Source organism: Columba livia, chromosome 2, assembly GCF_036013475.1.
Source record: "Columba livia isolate bColLiv1 breed racing homer chromosome 2, bColLiv1.pat.W.v2, whole genome shotgun sequence".
Taxonomy (NCBI): domain Eukaryota; kingdom Metazoa; phylum Chordata; class Aves; order Columbiformes; family Columbidae; genus Columba; species Columba livia.
In genome coordinates this window covers 35864465-35883630 of record NC_088603.1, presented here as the reverse complement: position 1 = coordinate 35883630, position 19166 = coordinate 35864465, and the positions used below count along the sequence as shown (strand labels likewise).

The 19166-nt window shown below is 41.1% G+C and overlaps 1 protein-coding gene across 5 annotated transcripts in view; it reads right to left on the bottom strand.

Moving 5' to 3' along the window:
• Positions 1-15725, bottom strand: part of SNX10 (sorting nexin 10) — a 39241-nt gene extending 23516 nt beyond the window's left edge. Inside the window, exons 1-2 of one of the 5 annotated variants that reach the window (XM_065051363.1) lie at positions 15591-15661; positions 7899-7991 (exon numbers count right to left, since the gene is read on the bottom strand). Coding sequence is in view for 1 of the 5 variants with exons in the window: in XM_065051362.1 (XP_064907434.1) it covers positions 15591-15710 (120 nt within the window). In the remaining 4 variants the exon portion in view is untranslated. Of the gene's footprint in view, positions 1-7898; positions 7992-15454 lie in introns of all 5 variants that reach the window. The other 4 variants (XM_065051364.1, XM_065051362.1, XM_065051365.1 and 1 more) reach the window with 4 other exon arrangements.
• Between the last annotated feature and the right edge of the window lie 3441 nt (positions 15726-19166).

Genomic DNA, 19166 nt, shown 5'->3' with positions numbered 1-19166 from the left:
TAGCAATACAGAGCTTGGAGCTGCTCTTGTTATTGTACAACTATATTTAGGTCAATCCCAGCTAAGGACTGCTGGACACCGCACCCTTGCCCAATCTCTTACAAACACATCTAACTTTCAAATTAGAACTCCACCTATTTTAATAAATTGGAGCACAAAGATAAGCACACATATATTTCTTTGACCAGGAGACTATTTTGGAATAAACACGTCTTCACCAAATTTTTATAGGATCCATTAAATCAAAATAGGATGCTCTGTCTCCAAATACAAAAGTCCATACACTGAACTTCAGACATCCTCAACAGTGTCATCAGTATGGTTTCCACCTCCGTAAAGATAAGGCCACCATTCCACCTCTGTAGCTATCATGGTGCTGATAAAAGCACAGAGGAACACTGAAAACACACTTTATTTTTTTCACTCAATGTATTTATGCCTAACTGGCGTATATGGTCCAGGATGAAGGTGTAGAAGAGCACTCGGTCACTTCTTGCTGCAACAGGCTCAGCAGTGCCAAGCAGCCCTGCAAGAGGGAGGAGGAGCCGGGCAAGAATTTGGCTCATCAGTTATCACTGCTGTTAATACAGAAGTATATTAGGAGAATTCATTTTAGCGAAGATAAATGGCTTTTACTTCTCAGGAGAGCACAAGCCTACACCACAGAAAATACTGTGCAGGGCTCAGGGTGTTAGAAGAAGAAGGGCTATTTCTGCCTGCTACCTCTCCTTTTTGGGTGCAGCTGTAAACCTATACAGTTTGGGGGCTTTTTTCCATTTCTGCTCTGGTTGAATGTGGTTTTGTTTTTTAAATAACTTTTTTTTGTTTTTAATATACCTTTATACTGTCAGATTCTGCAGCCTCTTTCTCTCCTGTCTCTTAACTGCTTAAGTAAGAAATTACACAAGCACAATATATCTCATACCTGACACTGTTAGTGAACAACAGGGCTGAAATAACACATTTTGTCTTCTGCTTTCTAATGGCCAAGTTATGTGGTGGTGCAGGCTAGAAAGAACAGTTTAAACTCCAAAAAGCCATCACAATTTTAAATATTTAATGACTAAAATAAATATTTCAGGACCATACATCATTTTTTCATCAAGTAATTTGAAAAAAAATGGAAATACAAGCCCATCAAAGCTATCTTTTACCCAGAAATTTCAGCAAGTCCAAGATCACCCCAGTCATGCTGCAGTCACTTACATACACACTGAATGCAGCATTCTGTCTGGCCACAAGGCATGTATTTTAGGACTTCTTTAATGCATGTAGAAGTTACTGAAGCAGAACCGTTCAACTGACTGCTTAAGAAGGTGACATTTTATCTGTAGAAAATCCCTACCCAAAATACCAGTGACAGAGAGAAGCAGCCCCCAGCAGACAAACAGAAGGTTGCTGGTCTTTTTTACTCAAAAAAATTTCCACTGACAGAAAGGAACCAGGGCTGGCAAAAAAAGATTCAAAAAAAAGGCAGTGGCAGATCAGTGGTTTCGATAAAATGCTTTCTGCTGTGACTGGGAAAACAACCCTACCGCTTTGAGTAAGCGTTCGTTCTACTTCCTATCTACTATCAGTACTTCTATTAGTTTCATATGCTATTAGTTTCATATGCTTAATCACACCAGCTCCTTGCAGTACATATTTTTGACGGTTCTTAATTGCATAACCAATGAAACCACCAGGGAATGGCTCCACAACTGCCAACAATTACCACTCAAAAGCAAAGAGATTACACAGGATGACTCGCTGTATTTCCTGTAGCCTAAAAAATAAATAAATAAATAGATAAATAAAATCAGAGGGGAACCAAACCCAAGTACTGCAGTGCTTTTCTCACAGTCAAATAGATAAACTGCAGTGCTCTTCTTAAAGATAATAGATAAATACTATTAAGAATATTTAATATTTTAGAGTCGATTTTATCTTTTAAAAATCTAAATTAAAATAGATTTAGTACTACTAGGGAATACTATTTTGTCATGTAAATTGAATGCTCTTAAAGGAGGAAGTAACTTCTCCCCTACGCTCCCAAACCAAAAGACGAAAACACAAGCAGCACCACAAACAAAAGTGACGACAGCTTGCTATAAGGACCACACGAACACAAAAGTGAGCCTTCCCGGCTGCCTCATTTGTAGCTGTGTTTAGCTGCACCGAAATTCTACGGTTTCTCTCACTGCTGGGCAGTGGTCCACTGATTCCATGTGGACCATGTTTTGCCTCAAGCATTAAATGCTAACCTTCAGCTCAAGAATTATCCGCTGACCCACCTTGGGTTATTTCTAAACATATAACTAAACAACCACCTTCAAGCTTTAATGGAGAAGAGTGGTTTATTTTTATACCTTGGTGATGTTTGAAAGTCCTATCCAGTCACAAGCAAAGTTGTCAGCTGCACATTCAAGGTTGTTCCCATCATCAGTATCAAAGGAAACTTACATTCAGGGATTCAATGTGACCAAGGCAGATCATAAGTAAATCTCTAAATACTTAAAGATCTTCCCTGCATTTTATGTTTTGCTTACCTTAACACTCATAAAAATGTTGTAAGAATTTTAATCTACAGCCTGCAGAAGCTTCAGCTACATTAATACATGGAGTTCACTACCACAGAACATGGCCTGCATATACCCAACCGCGCTATGTTCATGAAATGCAAGTCAACCATATGGATTTGCAAGGAAAATACACATGCAGGAGGTAATGGTGGGAGCGGGAGGATATAAAGAATAGAGCTTTCATAAAAGAAGATGCTAGCTCTGGTGAGTTGAAAAAAAAATACTATAATAAACTCAATAACAAACTCCCATGCTAAAATAGCGCTTAGATTTGGGATAGGATAATGCAAATTTCTTTTGGGGAGAATTTACTGTATTTGCAGAAGGTTCTGGACTAATTCAGTCACTGGCAAGGAGAGTCACTGCTGGGGAAAGAGCATCTCCTGCAACTCCTGCATGGAGCAGAGGACCTGGGAGATGCCTGTGCCACTGCTGTTACAAGGGAGTAGGAAATGGAGGAGCTAAATCCCCACTTAGTACTAACTCACACCTAGTCAGAAGTATGGATTAAATATTATTACAGGTTTCAAATGAAAGGATAAGTAGAAGAAAGCAACGTTAACTTGTCCATGGAACAAAACTGCCTGAAATCATAAGACCAGACATACTATATGTATCAATGGAAAGGTTCATCTAGTCCAGCAGTGACTTTGACAGTGACTCATATCAGAACCTGAGAGTATAAGGAACAGGGAAAATTTTGAGTGCTTATTCCCCCGTTTTGAAGACAATAATGTGAAAACTATGTATAGGTAGCATACATTTATACATATTAAATGTACCATTCTGTGATGCCAAGCTGCCCACATCATAACATAGCCTGGCATTTACAGGAACTGAGTACATGGCCATCACAGAACTTCTGCTCTTGTTGATGGGAAAAATCTTATTCAAATGCTGTTCCCCAAGCAGGAATTTCCAGTCAATCCAGAGTAACTCAGCCTCAGTATACACAGATAACCTCCACTTCACTCAGTCCAGTTTAATACCCGGTGTCAACCCAGCTGTCCTCATCAGAGGAGTCCTGAGTTCCCTTCTGCCCTTCACTGTCCATGAACAGGATGGTGAGGACCGAAACTGGACTGTGCAGGTCACAGTGCTTGCTTGCTTGCTTCCTTCCTTCCTCCCATCCACCCTGCTGGTCATCCACCTCGCCCTCCTCAGCAAACCACTGTGAGGGTCTGCCTACCAGAAGCGAAAAGAATGTGAAAGACACAAGCGTTTTCATCTAACCTCTGCACAGCACTCAGGTGTCTGCAGACTGCATAGTGAAGTCAACAAAATGAAGTACCCCTTGAGCAAATCCATCTCAGTTTCCAGGCTCAAGGTACCCTTTTAATCGGTGTTGTATCACAGTAGCAGCAGAATCACCTCGTTGCCAAGCAGGAAACAAGCACGCTGTCTAAATGGTTTTTAAAAGAACAAGAGCTTTCCAAGCCAGCGACAGAATTCACACACCGTCCCTCCAACCACAACGCTATGTACAAACGCACTGCAGAAAAATCAAACCTTTGCAGCTATGTTTGCAATTCTGACTTCCAGACACCACTGCCAAGATGCTGAGCTAACTCCTCTTTTCCCAAAGGATTTCACTCTATTTGGTTATTAAATACTTCTTTATGTCCACCAGGTATAAGACAGCTTCTCTTTACACACTATGTTATCATTTTTCTCCCAGTCAGACACTTCCTCGTGCTGCAAGGAAGCTATTAAGACCTGTTTTAAGAGAATGAATTCAGTCCATTAAAAACAACACAAAACACCTATAAAAGAAATTTTCATTCATTTCAGAGGAACTTGAGAATCAGAGAGTTAATCAAACATATTAATTTCCCTCTCTCCTCCAAAATAAATACACTAGGTAGATTACAGTATCAGGTGTGGGTCACACATTTCCAGTTACAATGGTATTATATCACGATTTGAATTGTCTCAAGTTAATATCATATTGCTGGACAGCAGCATGACTCACACACTAAGCTCATCTGAAACCTCTAAAAGCCTAAAGATAAACAAGGAAGAATACTAAGAAATATGTTCACAGTAAGAGAAAGCATTAGATGTTTCTTCACTCTTTTTTCCCCCCTCCTTTTTGCAGTCTCAAATTGCAGATTTATGCTCAAACAAAGGACTTCATGCATATACTGGAGTTTCAGCAGGTTGCTGATCCTAGAGCAACTATTACTTTTCTCCCATTAGAAAATACTGGTAAAGCTAATACTGGCAGATTAACCATTTCTTAAAAGACCATAGAAGGATAATTGTGGATCAAGACACTGAAAGAACAGCATGTTCCAGTATTTGTCATGGTAATTAGTTATTACCCAGGCTGGTGCTTGCCACAGCTTCTGCAGACAACTTGGGACCACTCAAAACTCTCCTGCAGCTCCAGCTCCCACGTTCTCCTGCCATGTGAGCCTACCTCTGCTAACTCTTTTCAAACATTACAGTGCAGAAAAAGTACCTTAAACTACACTAAGTGATTTTGTAGCGTAAATAATTGAAGGTTTTATTGCTAGGGCATTTTCATAAGGTCAACAAAGAGATGAGGCAGTCTTTGAACTGAAGCACTGATGACCTCCAAGGTGAAGTCCCAGTAAATGTGCTTGCTCCAGAGGCCTTTTGAGATCCCCTGCACTCAGAGAAACTGATTTCAGAAGAAGCAGCAACACTGGCAATCTGGCAAGTTCAATCATCTTTCAACTACAGCTGTCCTCAACACGGAAAATACTGGACAGGCACTAGACTTCTCGCCAGTACTTAAACAAACAAGATATTTCCCTTTGAAAACAAAGGGAAAGAAGAAAGTAATTTCCAGGCTAAAATCACTTGCTGACATAGTACCCAAGTACTTTTCATTTTGAAAAAGTACTTTTCCAAGTCAAAGTTCTGTTTATTTACAGAAGTGGTGAGTGAAGATGTACACACATACAATTTGTGTGTGCACAGCACATCTGATTAAATACACCAACAAGAACCAGCAACATAAAATCATGGACAGACAAGCCGTGCCTAAATATTTTTATATGATGCCACTTACAAACAGCACATTAGACAGCTGTTGCTTTTACAGGCTGGATTACAAAGAAGGGGTTTGTAAATATACACTGAGGTACCAGTATTTCCGAACACCAATTAAAATCCTAAGAAAAATCTCAAATGCTGCTTCTGTCAAAGGGTTCATCTTCTTATAACATAAGTTTTTTTTTTTCTTCCAAAACTTCATGTTTCTTACAGGAATTAAAACATTAAAACAAATTAAAACAAATTAAGTTGCCCCCAAAAAATTACCTTCCGCAACATATCTCTCTGTAATAACTAATTTTTATTCATCATGGCAAAAGAAGGGCTGATGGCAGCTGTATCTTTCCTGCTGAGTAAGCAAAGCAGGTCAGGAAGAGACATGAGGGCTTATTGCAACATTTCTTTCTCAGTCTCTCACATGCAAATGCTGACATCACCTGACCCTTTTCTTTCTGACTCACTCCCTGGAACATTTTGTATCTCATATGCCAGAAATTTCTAATTTTTTTGCTCATTTCAAATGTTTTTGATCTATGATATGATTTTTCTCTGCTGTTTGAATTGCTGTTACATAGGAGTTCTGTTTTAGCTTGGCTTTCTTCCTGCTACGGATTTCCTTATTGTACCAAAACAGCTATTTTTGTTATGCACCACCTGGTCCTGTCTAGGAAGTGCTAGTGCTTGGCCTTGTCCCCAGAGAGGAAAGTGAAGCAAAAGTGATAATCTTGGCCATAACCTCAGAATTAGAAGTCTCAGTATCATGAAGTGTGTCTGGGGAGATGCCTGGGAAAGACCAAGCTCAGATACAGTCAAAAATGAAATGAATAGTTAAGTAATAATGTCCTGAGATAGATCAATCCCAAGCAGTCAAGCATTCTCTATAATTGCAGCTCAAAGCATTGGTGAACATAGGAAATGTTGTAGCCAACACAGCATGCTCAACAAGCATTTTGATCAAATCCAGTCAAATTGTTGCATCTCTTGGGTCATCTTAGTTGACCAAGCCTATGTGGGATGATTACAATGGTCCAGCTGGATCAGCCATCCTGTCTCTCACACAATAGCAATTAACACTTTGGGCTTTCTTCCCTTGAAGAATTAATGAGATGGCCCATCGTTACTGCAAAACCTTACTGGCGTTACATCTGTGTAGCTGCATTCACATATTGTACTAGTTTATGAGGTGGATTTATCAGCAGTTAAATTAACCATTCAAGAATGTATTAATAGTGATTTCAACTGGGCAGGTTGCTTTTTCAACAGGCTTTGTTCTCCTCCTCAGCTAACCTGTGCCAGTGGTGTGAAAACAACATTTTGGAAGTAAAGAGCTTCCAAATAGTGTTACTCATCACTTAAGCAGACAATTCTGAGGGGCGAACAGCATTTGGCAGGAAGATCTTTTCATGAGACTAACCAACAAGAAAATCAGACTGAAAAATCTGTGAGTTATCTATATCCACTGGATTTTCTGCTGCTCATTTCTTTTCAGCCCACTAAATGCTAAGATGTGATTTTGGGTACATTCACCCCAATTATGGACCCTGCTGTTGCACCATGACTTCATAAGACTGGCATCAGCCCTTGGCCAACTCACAGCATGGGAGGCAGACTTCTGGTACAGAAAACTCCTTTCAGAAGTTGTGACAGAACAGCAGGAGGCATGACAAGCACATAAAAACAGGAGGAAGAGAAGAAAAGCAGTACTTGGGTTTGATGGCTCTGCCATCACAGCCAAGTCAAAAGAGTTGCTGGCCAGCCTGGACCTAACACTGGCTCAAGGTCAAGCAGTAAGAGGAGCAAAGGTAGAAAAGTTCATGCCTGCAGGACTAATATGACCCACTGCTTGCTTTCAGTGCCCAAACCCATGCAACAAATTCAAGTATGCCACTAAGTGGTCTGAAGGACTTTTTCTGCCTTCAGCAGGAGAAAAACTCACTGAGCAGGTGCTGCCTAAATGAGAAGAATACACAGATTTAAGTTCATTTTAAATCCAGTTTAGACTGTATTACAAACCTCTTGGAAAACAACAGTCTGAGATTAAACTGGTTTAAGCTAGTGGTGTTTAAATAAGGCTTATTCTAGGTTCACTTAAATATATTTACTTCAAGGAAAAAAAAAAAAGCACAATCCTGTCTTAAAAAGGACCAAATGTCAATTTATATAATCACACCTTTGGCTAAAACAGCTGAAACCTACACATTATGTATGGACATATTTGAAATCCTACTTCGTGGTCCTAAAGGCAAATCTATAATAGACATCTATCATGTGGCTGGGACCTGACAATAACCAAGAGATCCTATCCAGCCTTACCGTTTTGCAGAAACACAACGTTGCTGTGGGGATGACGGCTTTTCAGTCCACAGCTACACACACATCTCGGAACAAAACGGCAATCAAGGCAACCTGGAGTTAAAAAACAGCCCAGATAAGGTAGGAGCAGAAGGTGCCAGTTACCAAACATCCTCCGCAGCTGGAAACCCGAAGAGGAAAGCCTTGCTGCAGGTATCCAGCCTACCTGGTCACTGCTGGTAGCCTTTCTGCAGAACTGATGCGACTGGGTCGCTATGGACAGTGGAGATGGAAATAACCATTGCTGACGATACATTCCGCTTTATAGGTGAGTTTCAAATTCTGCAGCACAGACAAGTGCTTTATATGCTTGGAAACAGCCCTCAAGGGATAGTGCTGTCCTTGACAGGGTCTGTTTTATTGATCTAGCAGGAGAACAGGAAGGAGAACGATTGTCATCTAGCCTAAAAACACAACTTTTGTAACTGTAGAAGCTATCAACTGACTGCTGAAAACCAGAATTTACTCTGTGTTAAAGAGAGAATAAGGCTGTTTGAGGTTTGAACTAGTTTAGCTGAGCTTATGGGGAAAAGACAGCACTCCTTAGAATTAGGCTTTGCTGGAAATCCAGTGAATGGGTAATCATATAGACCCAACCAAACAATTTTCCACACTGCCAACAAATTTATATTTCAGATGTCTGGGATAAGTCAATTAACACCCAAGGTTAAAATGACGGAAGCTCTAGTGATTTTCAGGTGCACAAAATAACCCTGCAGTGTTCAGAAACACATTAGCGGTCATCACTGTCATGGCCTAAGAGTATATGCAAGACAGTGCTCTAAGTAGAGATAGTGCCTTTTATGACAAAGAAAATAAGCTCTCAGATTCAGAAAAATAAATAAGCTCTCAGATTTGCAAGCTCTTCTTCAGTTATATTTCTGTGGCTGTACATCCCAAAGCCTAATAAAGATATTTAAGGTGAAAAACTTGCCTTGGTCAAAGATCTGTGGCTCTGAAAAGCCTAGAGAATATAGAAGAATCATTTTTGAAAGAAAATGATTGCTTATATCCATATGCTATAGTACAGCAAATTATTTCTTGAATCTTTTATTTAAATTCAAATATGGAATGGCAAAAAGGAAGGTGAAATCCATCTGCTGATTGAAGCGTGAAGAACACCTTTATGTTTTCTTAACGATAGCCCACAGCATTCCAAATACTCCTTACCATTGTCTTGCATTAGTTACAAGTTTGGTGCATGTACTAAAGGGTAGTTTTCCTGGGAAAGCCAAGATGCTCTCTTTGCAAGCTGAACTATTAACACCTACTTACTGGGGTTTGCATTAAATCACTGTGATCCAGCTGTGCAAAGCTCACTGAAATGCCTCAGCTGGGAAAGAATCTTGTATCCCTACTCTAAGGTTTAGCCTGGGACTACACACCTAGTGTGGGTGTCCTCTTCCTGGTCAGCAGGTCAAACAGATCCTCCTTCCAAATCCACTTGCGATGACACGTTAAATAGCATCAGAAAGCTTCCTTGTGGATGAGAAGAAGCCCAGGAAGGTTTGTTTCTGCACAAGACTTTATGTGTGTCAAACAGTTCTTCATAAAATCCTCAGTGGGACATTTTGGCTATAAATCCTCCCTCTGATACTTGGATCTTACTGCCCAAAACCAATTTCATGGTCTGGGAGGTGGAACGGCTGTTTAAGCCAGCCATCTGGCTGCTTTCCTCACCATCTTCACAGCAACTCCCATCCTCAACCACCCAGAGAGGGGGAAACAAGGGGCTTTATCTCATCTGGAATGAGTGATTTGCCTTCCTGTCTACCCAACAACCCTGTTAATTCAGCTCCATGTAGTCATACCAAAGCAAATCTTCACCGTGACCAGACAGACATAACAAGTGCAACGTAGTCATAAATTCTTGGTGAGCAGACCAACTGGTGTCACAGCCATTAAACACTGGTCTCATTATTTCATGTGTCCAAAGACATGAGGATATTTTTGGGCCGTGTTCCTCCATGCTATGGGAGACAAGGCTACTACATTTAGCTGTTCTCAAGGCAAGCATGATCGCAATGACATTACACGCCAATGTGACTATGTATACACATGTGAATACGTGACATGTCATAGGCTCTGGCATTATCAAAATGCTCTCCAGCACCCATGACCTGCAGCTATTTTCCTCCTCTATGTAAACGCTCCACTTACCACCTCACCTTTTAATGCCTCATTAGTAGAAATTTGTTTCTTCTGGGAAGAGGCACGCCACTCTTGGGAAAACAAAGTCTTCCCCTCCGGGAAGACAGTGGAAGATCTCATTAAAACAGGTACCTAAGTTTTGACTACTTTAAAACCACACATCACTACTATGCAATTAAAAAGAGGAGACTGTTAGAATGCACGAAGTTTTAACCTGGTGAGTGCTGTTGTACACATGGGGCAAGGTAGGTAAGCAGTTACAGCTTCCCTGAGGGAAAGGAGGGGCAGGAACTTGAACTTGAAGGACATGTTGGAAGCACACACTCAGAGGTTGGTGTATATTACTCATTGTTAGCTCCCTAGTAACAGATGTTTTGTTACAGGAGCAGGATATCCATTTTGCTTTGAGGCACGGGATACCTATGAGTGACCATATCATCCTAGGCAACTCTGGCAGAGAAGAAAGAGAGAGGAAGAAGTAGTTTTCTTAAGCCACAAGTCCTTTAAATGCCAAGAAACAGGAATGTCTGTGTACCACAAAAAGCCAGCATGGAAAGTAAATGGTGTTCTCTTTACACACAAGAGTTAATGGAGAGAAAATCCTCCATAACAAAAGCTTTGTTGGTTAATTTGTTCTCAAACAAATGAAACTCATCAGTATACATCCTGCTAGACAATGCTGTGGCAATCCATAACAACAATCACATGAAGATGCTGGAGCAAAGAGAAACTCCTTGCAAACCCATTAAGTCCTTCCTTTTGGGCCAGGCCCACAGGCTCACGCTGAGTCAAAGACTTTTGAGAGGTTTACATCTATTGATAAATTCGTCTGCCATACTGTGAGACATTTTGAAATAACTCAGGCTGAGATGACAGCAAGACAACGTACAATACTGGTGTGCAAACACCTTGAGCAATACCTGCACAGCACCGATCTCAGGGCACGGCGTGTTTAATTATAGCCTTTTGGCAGAACAGAAGAAAACAAGCAAGGGTGTAGGATGTATGCTATTTATGTGGCCATCTCCTAAGTACTGAAGGAGTGAGTATAGTGGGGAAACAAGCGTGTGTGTGGATATTTGTATAATGCCCAGCAAAGTCCAAAAGGAAACTGGTTTCTGGGACCAGAAGCCCTGATGGCATTAAAGGATTCTGTGAAGACATATCAGTAATTAGACCTCAAGAAAAGAAATACTATTTTGAAGTTCTCCAAGTTGAAAGAGGATTACTGGAGGAACGTGATGCAAAATGCAGGACCATTTGAAAATATTTTCTTGAATTATGTTCTGTTAAGTCTCCCACTGATCCCTTTGCCCTGCAGAAACCTGGACAAGTAGGATTCAGATAGCTAAACATAAACATTCATTGTCTTTGTGGATGCTCACAAGGTGCCCTGCTTACTCTTCAGCTGCTGCCCAAGAGGAGGGTGGATCAACTGTAGGTCATATGTCAGGATGCCAGACCCATCCAGATGTCTCGGATCCCCTTGGACAGCCCCCTTGAAAGGCACCAGTCACCCACATCATTGCCACCAACACATGGCCAAGCTGATGGACACTGCACAGGCAGCACTTGGGTGCTACACATAGTGCAGAGGGATTGCTTAGAAGACCCTGCTCCATCCCCAGCACCTCCCACCACAGGGGCTAGTCTGGGCTAGAGCTATTGCAAAGGGGTTCCAGCTCCAAGCTGTCCTTGCAGTCTCTCTGCTTGTTCTTCCCCTCCCACTGACGTTTGATCTTAAGAGAACAGAGAGCTGTTCACCGAGCGTGTGATTAAGTTAGAGCTTCTGCCAACAAGGAAATCACAATGGCAGGCTGCTTTCTGTGAGCAGAGTGACCCCCTCCTCCAGCCACCACTGAACTGACATTATAAGCTTTCTATTTTTGCTTCCCTGTTCTTCAACATCTATGTAAGTCCAAAACATGAACATTTTGTAACCATATGAACTAATCAAGGATTCCTTTTGGGGTTTTTGTTTGTATCCTCCAGGTTAGGGAAGAAGACTGCTTATGAAAAGCATTTCTATTCTTAAGGAGCATGTAGAGATTTAGCAAGGAATGCTACAAAGATCCAAAGCCAAATACTACGCACCATACTTGTGCACGCAGTTCCCTGTAGTTAACAAGCAACTATAGCATGATTTGCTTCTCTAACCCAAGAGTTACCCTGCCAAGCAGTCAAGAAATTCCTATAGAATGCAGAGCTTGTGCTTTCTTCTTAGCATTTTTAGTATCAGAAGAACAAAATAAAGTGCTGAGGGTTTGTTTGTTTGAGATAAAAGATGTAAAATGTTTAACAATAAGGAAAACATTTAAAAATCACAATATCCTAAGTTAACCAGATTTCTTATATTATAGTTCTCTGCTTACAAAAACCAAAAGCTTATGCATGCTACATACTCCATGCATGGAAATAAGATCCATGGGATACATAGCAGAAACATGATACACCTATCCTATCTACCTACTTCCAGGAGGCAAGGGATGCCTCCAGCATCCTTTTCACTGCCAAAGGCTGTAGGGCAGGGATAATAGGCAGCCAGGGGAAGAAGGAAGGGATGCAGCAAGGAGAGGTACTCTAGGTCTATTTAACTAGGAACAGGATGCAGGAAACTTCAAAATGATAACTGCCATGACCCCGCTCTGTGTGGGAAAAGATATTCTGTAACAGATTAATGTGCAGCAGCATGAGCCCTGTAAAATAAATAAATGAATGAATAAATAAATAAATAAAGGAATGTAGCTTTTACCCTCTACTCTTCATTGCTGCTACCTTGCATCAGTCACATCACCAGTCCTGGCTAGATGGTGACAGTTCATCAGGAGAAGTCATATCACAGGTTTACTAATTGCTGGTTGATTTAATGCTCCACCACCTCTTATGCCTGAAGATTTACTGAGTTTGACCCAAATCCCCACTGGTTTTTGCTCCCTATGGCACTGTGCTTGGGGAGGAAAATGCCAGGACAGTCGGAGAACCGCTCACATCTGACCCATCACAGCACCATGGGCAAGCAACAAGTGCAAGAGGCAGCTTCAGCAGGTACACCAGGGCTGGCTACAGGTGCTGCCTGGAGAACAGCTGTTCTTCAGGAGTTAACATGGAAAACCATAGCTGAAATCAACTTCTAAGTGTATTAAAAGATCAAAGCAAGAGGCCTCAAAGAGTAAAGGCAATGTTTACCCAGCTCTGCCTGCAAGGCAGGGAACAAGGGAAAAACAGAAAGCCTGCTGAGATAGGATCTAGGCAATATTTCATGAACCACAGTATTGCGGTGAAGTGACGCTGCTTCAGCTTTCTGCTGGGCTATCCCCAACTGATGGTACCACAAACAACCCTGACTGATTGTACCATAAACATATCTTTAAAGAAAAAATAATAATAATTTAAAAAAAATCACATCATTCAAATAAATTACTGTCTTATTTAAACACAAAACCTACTGCAGCAGATTCTGTCCAAATCCAGCTAATTTTAGGAATTAGTATCTGCAAGCTGGCAACTACTGTTTTGCAATGGTACAGAAGCACAAATCCTTATTTCCAGTAGCTCACCTGATAACAGTTAACTGTAGTTAAACTACAGAGACATAACCAAAATAGGAACCATTACACCAATATAATTTATAATGGATTTTCTATTTCTATGAACATTTGAAGGTACTTTATTAAACAAATATTTCTATATTCACAAATAGCATCTTGGTTTTTATTTCATGAGTTCTCTGTGATCAAAGACGACCTTTTTGCCTGGCTTTGCACAGCTTTTACCATGAGGTAAAAGTAATTTAATGAGGCTTCTAGGTTCCACTGTCTTCTATAGCATTGGAGAAATTACATTGTTGGTAGTAATATTTACAGAATGTTTTTCTCCATTTTTTTTTTTAAAAAGTACTTTAGTTATTTTGCAAATGAAATTTAAAATCATAATAAATTATAATAAAGCTCACATGTATTATAAGCCCTTAAAACTATAGGAATGCACACATGGTGCACCAATGCAAGTTCCTTAAACTGAACTTCTTTAAAAGGTAAATCTTCTCAGATTCAATATAAAATATACATTATGAAAAAGAGATTTCTGGATTTCAAGTCAAGCATTAGAAACATTACATAATAACGCAGGCTGACAAAGGCATAAAACATTTTTTCCTCTTTTATGCAATGCCGGTATTTTCATTTTTTCTAAAGGAAGTCCAGTTTTGTGTCATCCGGGAAATCTCTGCCTTGCGTTACTTTTAGTTTCAGTTTTTCCTAGCATGACTGTCCTCTTTGCTTGAGCTATTTTCTGTCAACACAAGAAGCAGAGTGGAAAATGATAACTGAGGCTGCTCTTTTCCTTAGACAAGGGGTGGACATGTGCCCGGTGGGAGCTTCAAACACACCCAGGCGTGCCAGACCCCAACCCTCGGTGGTCTGGCTCCACACCTCCCTCTGCCTTTACCTTTTCACCACTGCTAGCAGAATTAGGCAATATTTAACAAAAATTGCCACATCCCCAAAGGGGCTGTGAAAACACCCAGCCCGTCACGCTGATCCGATGACGACCGCGTGTCTCTATGGGGCAATACCAGTCAGTGGGTGTGAGACAACAGGCAAACATAGGTATTTCGAGGAAGAGCGCAGGCAGCTGCCCCTGTCCCTCCCTGCCTAATTCCAGCATGTGGCCCAAGGTGAACCCAGCAACTCAATCACCGGAACTTCCTTTGGTTTATAAAACAGTTTTAACTGCATACTGTGTTTTCATAGGCTTTCTTCAGATGTACCAAAAAATGCTCAGGTTGCTTAATTTAAATAACACATATCATTTAAGAATAATAATAAGGCAGTCTCTTGACTAACAAAAAGGTACAACAAATACGATGTATTTAATATAAAATTATGCCACTGTATACATTATATGACATACATTGTATATTTATATATTATTATACACCATAATATGTATGATTATATAATGTATACGGGTAATACTATAATGTATATACACGCAGAGCTTTTGTACATCCACATAAAAGTCATGGTTGCCAAAGGTGATGGATTTGCTTCAGCAAAACAAAAAGCCTTAGTTCAAAACAGGATTAACGGCTATCTCAACGGAAGTTTCTTACTGCCTGGCGTTAATCATTACTCGGAATAGTGATTTACACGGCTGTCAATCACTGCGGAGCCCCACATCAAAGATCAGCGGAATAAACATGTTTTAAAAGACAGAAGAGCCGAGCCCTATCACAGCCGGCAGTTCTGCAACAATGCTGGCTCCTTGGACCTGGGCTTTCCAAGCCCTTGCCAAACCCTGGGTTATTTTAAAGAGCTCAGGCAGCGCCTCACCGTCACCCGGAGGACGAACGGTTCGACACTCACCCAGCCGCGCCGGCGTCCGCAGCCGCAGACAGACCCGCACGGCCCGAGATATTCCGCTCCGGGCGACCCTGCCGCTGCGCCGGCAGCCCCGCCGCGGCCGCTCCGGTGCCCCCCGAGCCGCCCCCGCCGCACTCACCGCCCGCTGCCGCCGCCACCGCGCACGACACCACCGCTCCCGCCACCGCCCATAGGCCGACAGGGGGCGGTGCGTCACCAGCAGTGGGCGGGGCAAAGGAGCGGTCCCGCCCACCTCCATCGCCGGGCGCCACACCCCGGGGACCCGCCCGCGGGGGCTAAATGGGGGACGGTGGTGCGGGGAGAGGGACCAGCAAGGGACCGGGGCGATGAGAGGCACCTCGGTTCGGGCTGTGCCGCATCGCGGGGTGCCGAGTGGGTTTCCCGACGGCTGCTGAGTTTTTAAGCCCTGTGTTCTCCACCTGGGCACCCGGAAATGCAAAAAGCGGCTTTCCTCAGAAAGAGTTAATTAGGAGCCTTTCAGTTAAGGAGGAGGGGAAGGGGAATAAAAATTTGAGTTGATAAAGTGAATTAATTATTATTTTTTCAAGGTTAAATAAAATCTCTCCTTAAGGTTTATTTTCAGCTTTTATTGATTTCTAAAGAAATTAAGATACTAGTAAGTTTATTTCCTTACTGTTGTTTGGTTTGGTTTGGGTATTTTTCAGCTTTTCTTGATTTATAAGGAAGTCAAGACACTAGCAGTTTTGTTTCCTGTGTTTTTTTTGGTTTTGTGTTTGTTGGTTTTATTTTGTTTTCTTTTATCTAAATGACATCTTTGATTGCTAGACAATAAAGTATCAAGAGGGATTTGAAATACGTGATTTAAATTGTGTGCTAGCACTTGGAGATAGTCTTGGAAATAGTAGGGCAACTTAATGCTGCATCTGTGATTCTGTGATCTCTGGAATCCCTGGGTTTCAGGATCTGGCTTCTGAAAAGGAGCTTCACGTGCTTGGGGACATCACTTTTCCATGAGGATGCTTGTTTCTTGCTACTAAGGCTGTTCTTGTGAGCTGAGATTGTTTCCAGAAGAATAAATAAAAGCGCCTTAGGAAATATCCACTAATGAGAGTGGAAGGAAAAGAGTTAATTTTCTATTACAACAAAAAATAGTAAGGGTTTCTGCTTCTGAAGAGCCTGAATGATCTTTTGTTACCTATGTACTAATGAAGAATAACAGAAGAATCTGAGCAATGTCTCCCATTTTAAAAAGGAGAAATCACTTTAATACTATTAGACATATCTACTTCATTTCTAAATCCTGAAAAGCCTTTTTAGTCTTTTTTTAGTCTTTTTATGTAAACTATGGGCTGATTTTTCCCATAAAGTATTAAAATATTAATGAGTTCTAGGATAAAAATTCTAAAAGAAAATAATTATTATTGGTTTGTCTTGAGTACTCAAAATCTTTCATCTGATAAGAGCTCTTAAGCAAAACGCTACAGAGACAGGTAGAGATCAATATGAAAAACTATTGATTCGTACATAGTGGCAGAACACAGAGAATTACAGGGATGTTACAAGAGGTGTACACAGCAGCATTTTTCTCAAAATATTTGCTTTTTGGTAATGGTGCTTCAATATCAGTAGTGGCTGAGACCCAGTGTGAGTGTAGACAGAGCTCCAAGCAGCTGCTGACGTTTGTGCTGTAGAGATGGTTTTTGTGGCAGGATGGTGAAAGCACTGATGCTGAACATCACCTTTTTTGTTACTAATGCCAGATGCTGTGCTGAGCGGTGGCTCTGAGCTGCCATCCTGTCAGAGAAACAATTCACAAAGTAAGGCCGGCATAGGAGAAGACCCAAGGAAGAATGAGGCTAACTGACCATTATATTGCTCTCTGCAGGATTGCTAGTATAAACTCATTTTTACAACTCAGATTTTTTTATAGTCTACCACAACAAAAATTGTTATCAATGAGATTTATAAATCTCTTTTTGTTGCTGCAACGAATGTGAAATAATGCTATCTGAGTCACGCAATTTTGCCAGCAAACAATCCTAATTAGATATAGTTAAATTTAGCAAACAGAGGCTGTACAGACAAGTATTCTTGATGAAAAATAAAAGAACAATTATGACAGGGAACAAATTTTTCTTTTGGAGAAGGTCTGTTCAAACTTCCAAACTGCTTATTTGTAGGACTTCAATCCTTAATTCCTTTTCCACAGTTTTTTTTTGTTCTGTCCAACTTCAGTGTCATACTGGATTGCCACCTATCATAAGGATACATTGTGCAGATATATTCCAGGAAAGAATGGAGATTGGAAGACATCAGACCTTACTAAGACGACTGTTTGCAGTGAGCAGCAGCATGAACATGTGAATGATGCTCCTACAGAATTTTTCTTCCTTCTTATTTTTATAGGAGAGCTTACATCAAAATGACTGAGTGCCAATTGTCACAATATCCACATTTTGTGGTTCTGAAATAGAAGATCTGTCCAAGACCTCCTTGATGAATTTCCTCAAAAAAGTGGCTTTCTTTTTCCATCACCTGCTTTAGTCAATGCACCCAGTTTTCACTAGCACAGACAAAATTTTCCTAATCTCAGCCATCTTCACTGATGCTTTTATGTTCTATTTTATGTTCTACTCTCCATTTATTAATGGATTGCAGGGGCCATATGCTTCAACTCATTTTCTTTCTTGCTTTTGCCAGCAACACAGGCTCTTGGTTTGCCTTGTCTGGTGACAGATCCAGAGGGACATGTTGGTTACTGCTCAGAGCATCTACCACCAGACCCACTGCAGGGGAAATGGCTATCAGCTCAACAGCAAAATTCAGGATTATTGAAGCTGCTAAATTAAAAAAAAATATAAAATATAGCATCCTAGGAAAACAACAGGAAAGACTGAGGAAACAGAAGAAAAAATAGGGAGGGGGGAAAGAGTGAATGAATGGAAAAAGGGGATAATATACTGAGGAAAGGGACAGATATCACAGGTAAGGGGGAGTTTCAGAAAACTGGTGTTGCCAATTCAGTTCTGTTACCCACTGAGAATTTGCATAAAGGAAATTCCTGTGCATTTTCTGTGAAGCTCTCATGCTATTTTTATCCAGCTCTTTCTTTTTTTTCACACCAGCAGCACTGAGTGCTGACATGATGTCCAAGAACTCATTTTCATAAAGGTTTTTTGCGAGCCTTTCTCAGGGTGCAGCTGTAGTGCTGGTATGAACGATGGGGCCTGCTGCTTGCCTTGGCTGACCTGCTGGTCTGAAGACACTTCTTTCTCCACGCCAAGAACCTGCCTCTCAACACTGTGATAAACTGATTGCGCTTCAGGGAGTTATTGAATCTACATAAGGTATTTTCTTCATGTTTCAGCCCCCCCCAAAAAAGGGAGGGGGACAGGCACTTTATTCCACAACAACCCTCTTGAAATTTCCACTGAAATAAATTATTATTCTGCTACCTTGACATTAGTTTGACTTATTTCAGAGGAAATCTGACACAGCTATGGCTGTCCATTTACTCAGAAGGGCAAACTTAAGCATGCCTTCATCATTTGTTTCAGATGAGGTACGTATCTTTTGAAGCATATCTCTGGTTGCCCTCCCTTCCTGCTCTTTGCTTCAATTTGTGGGGCTACTCCAGAAGACACAGAAGAAACGTTTAACCTGAAACATAACCAAAGTCTGCACTCCAACCACTGATGAAGCCAGGCTGGAACAAACCCTCCGGAGCATGCAG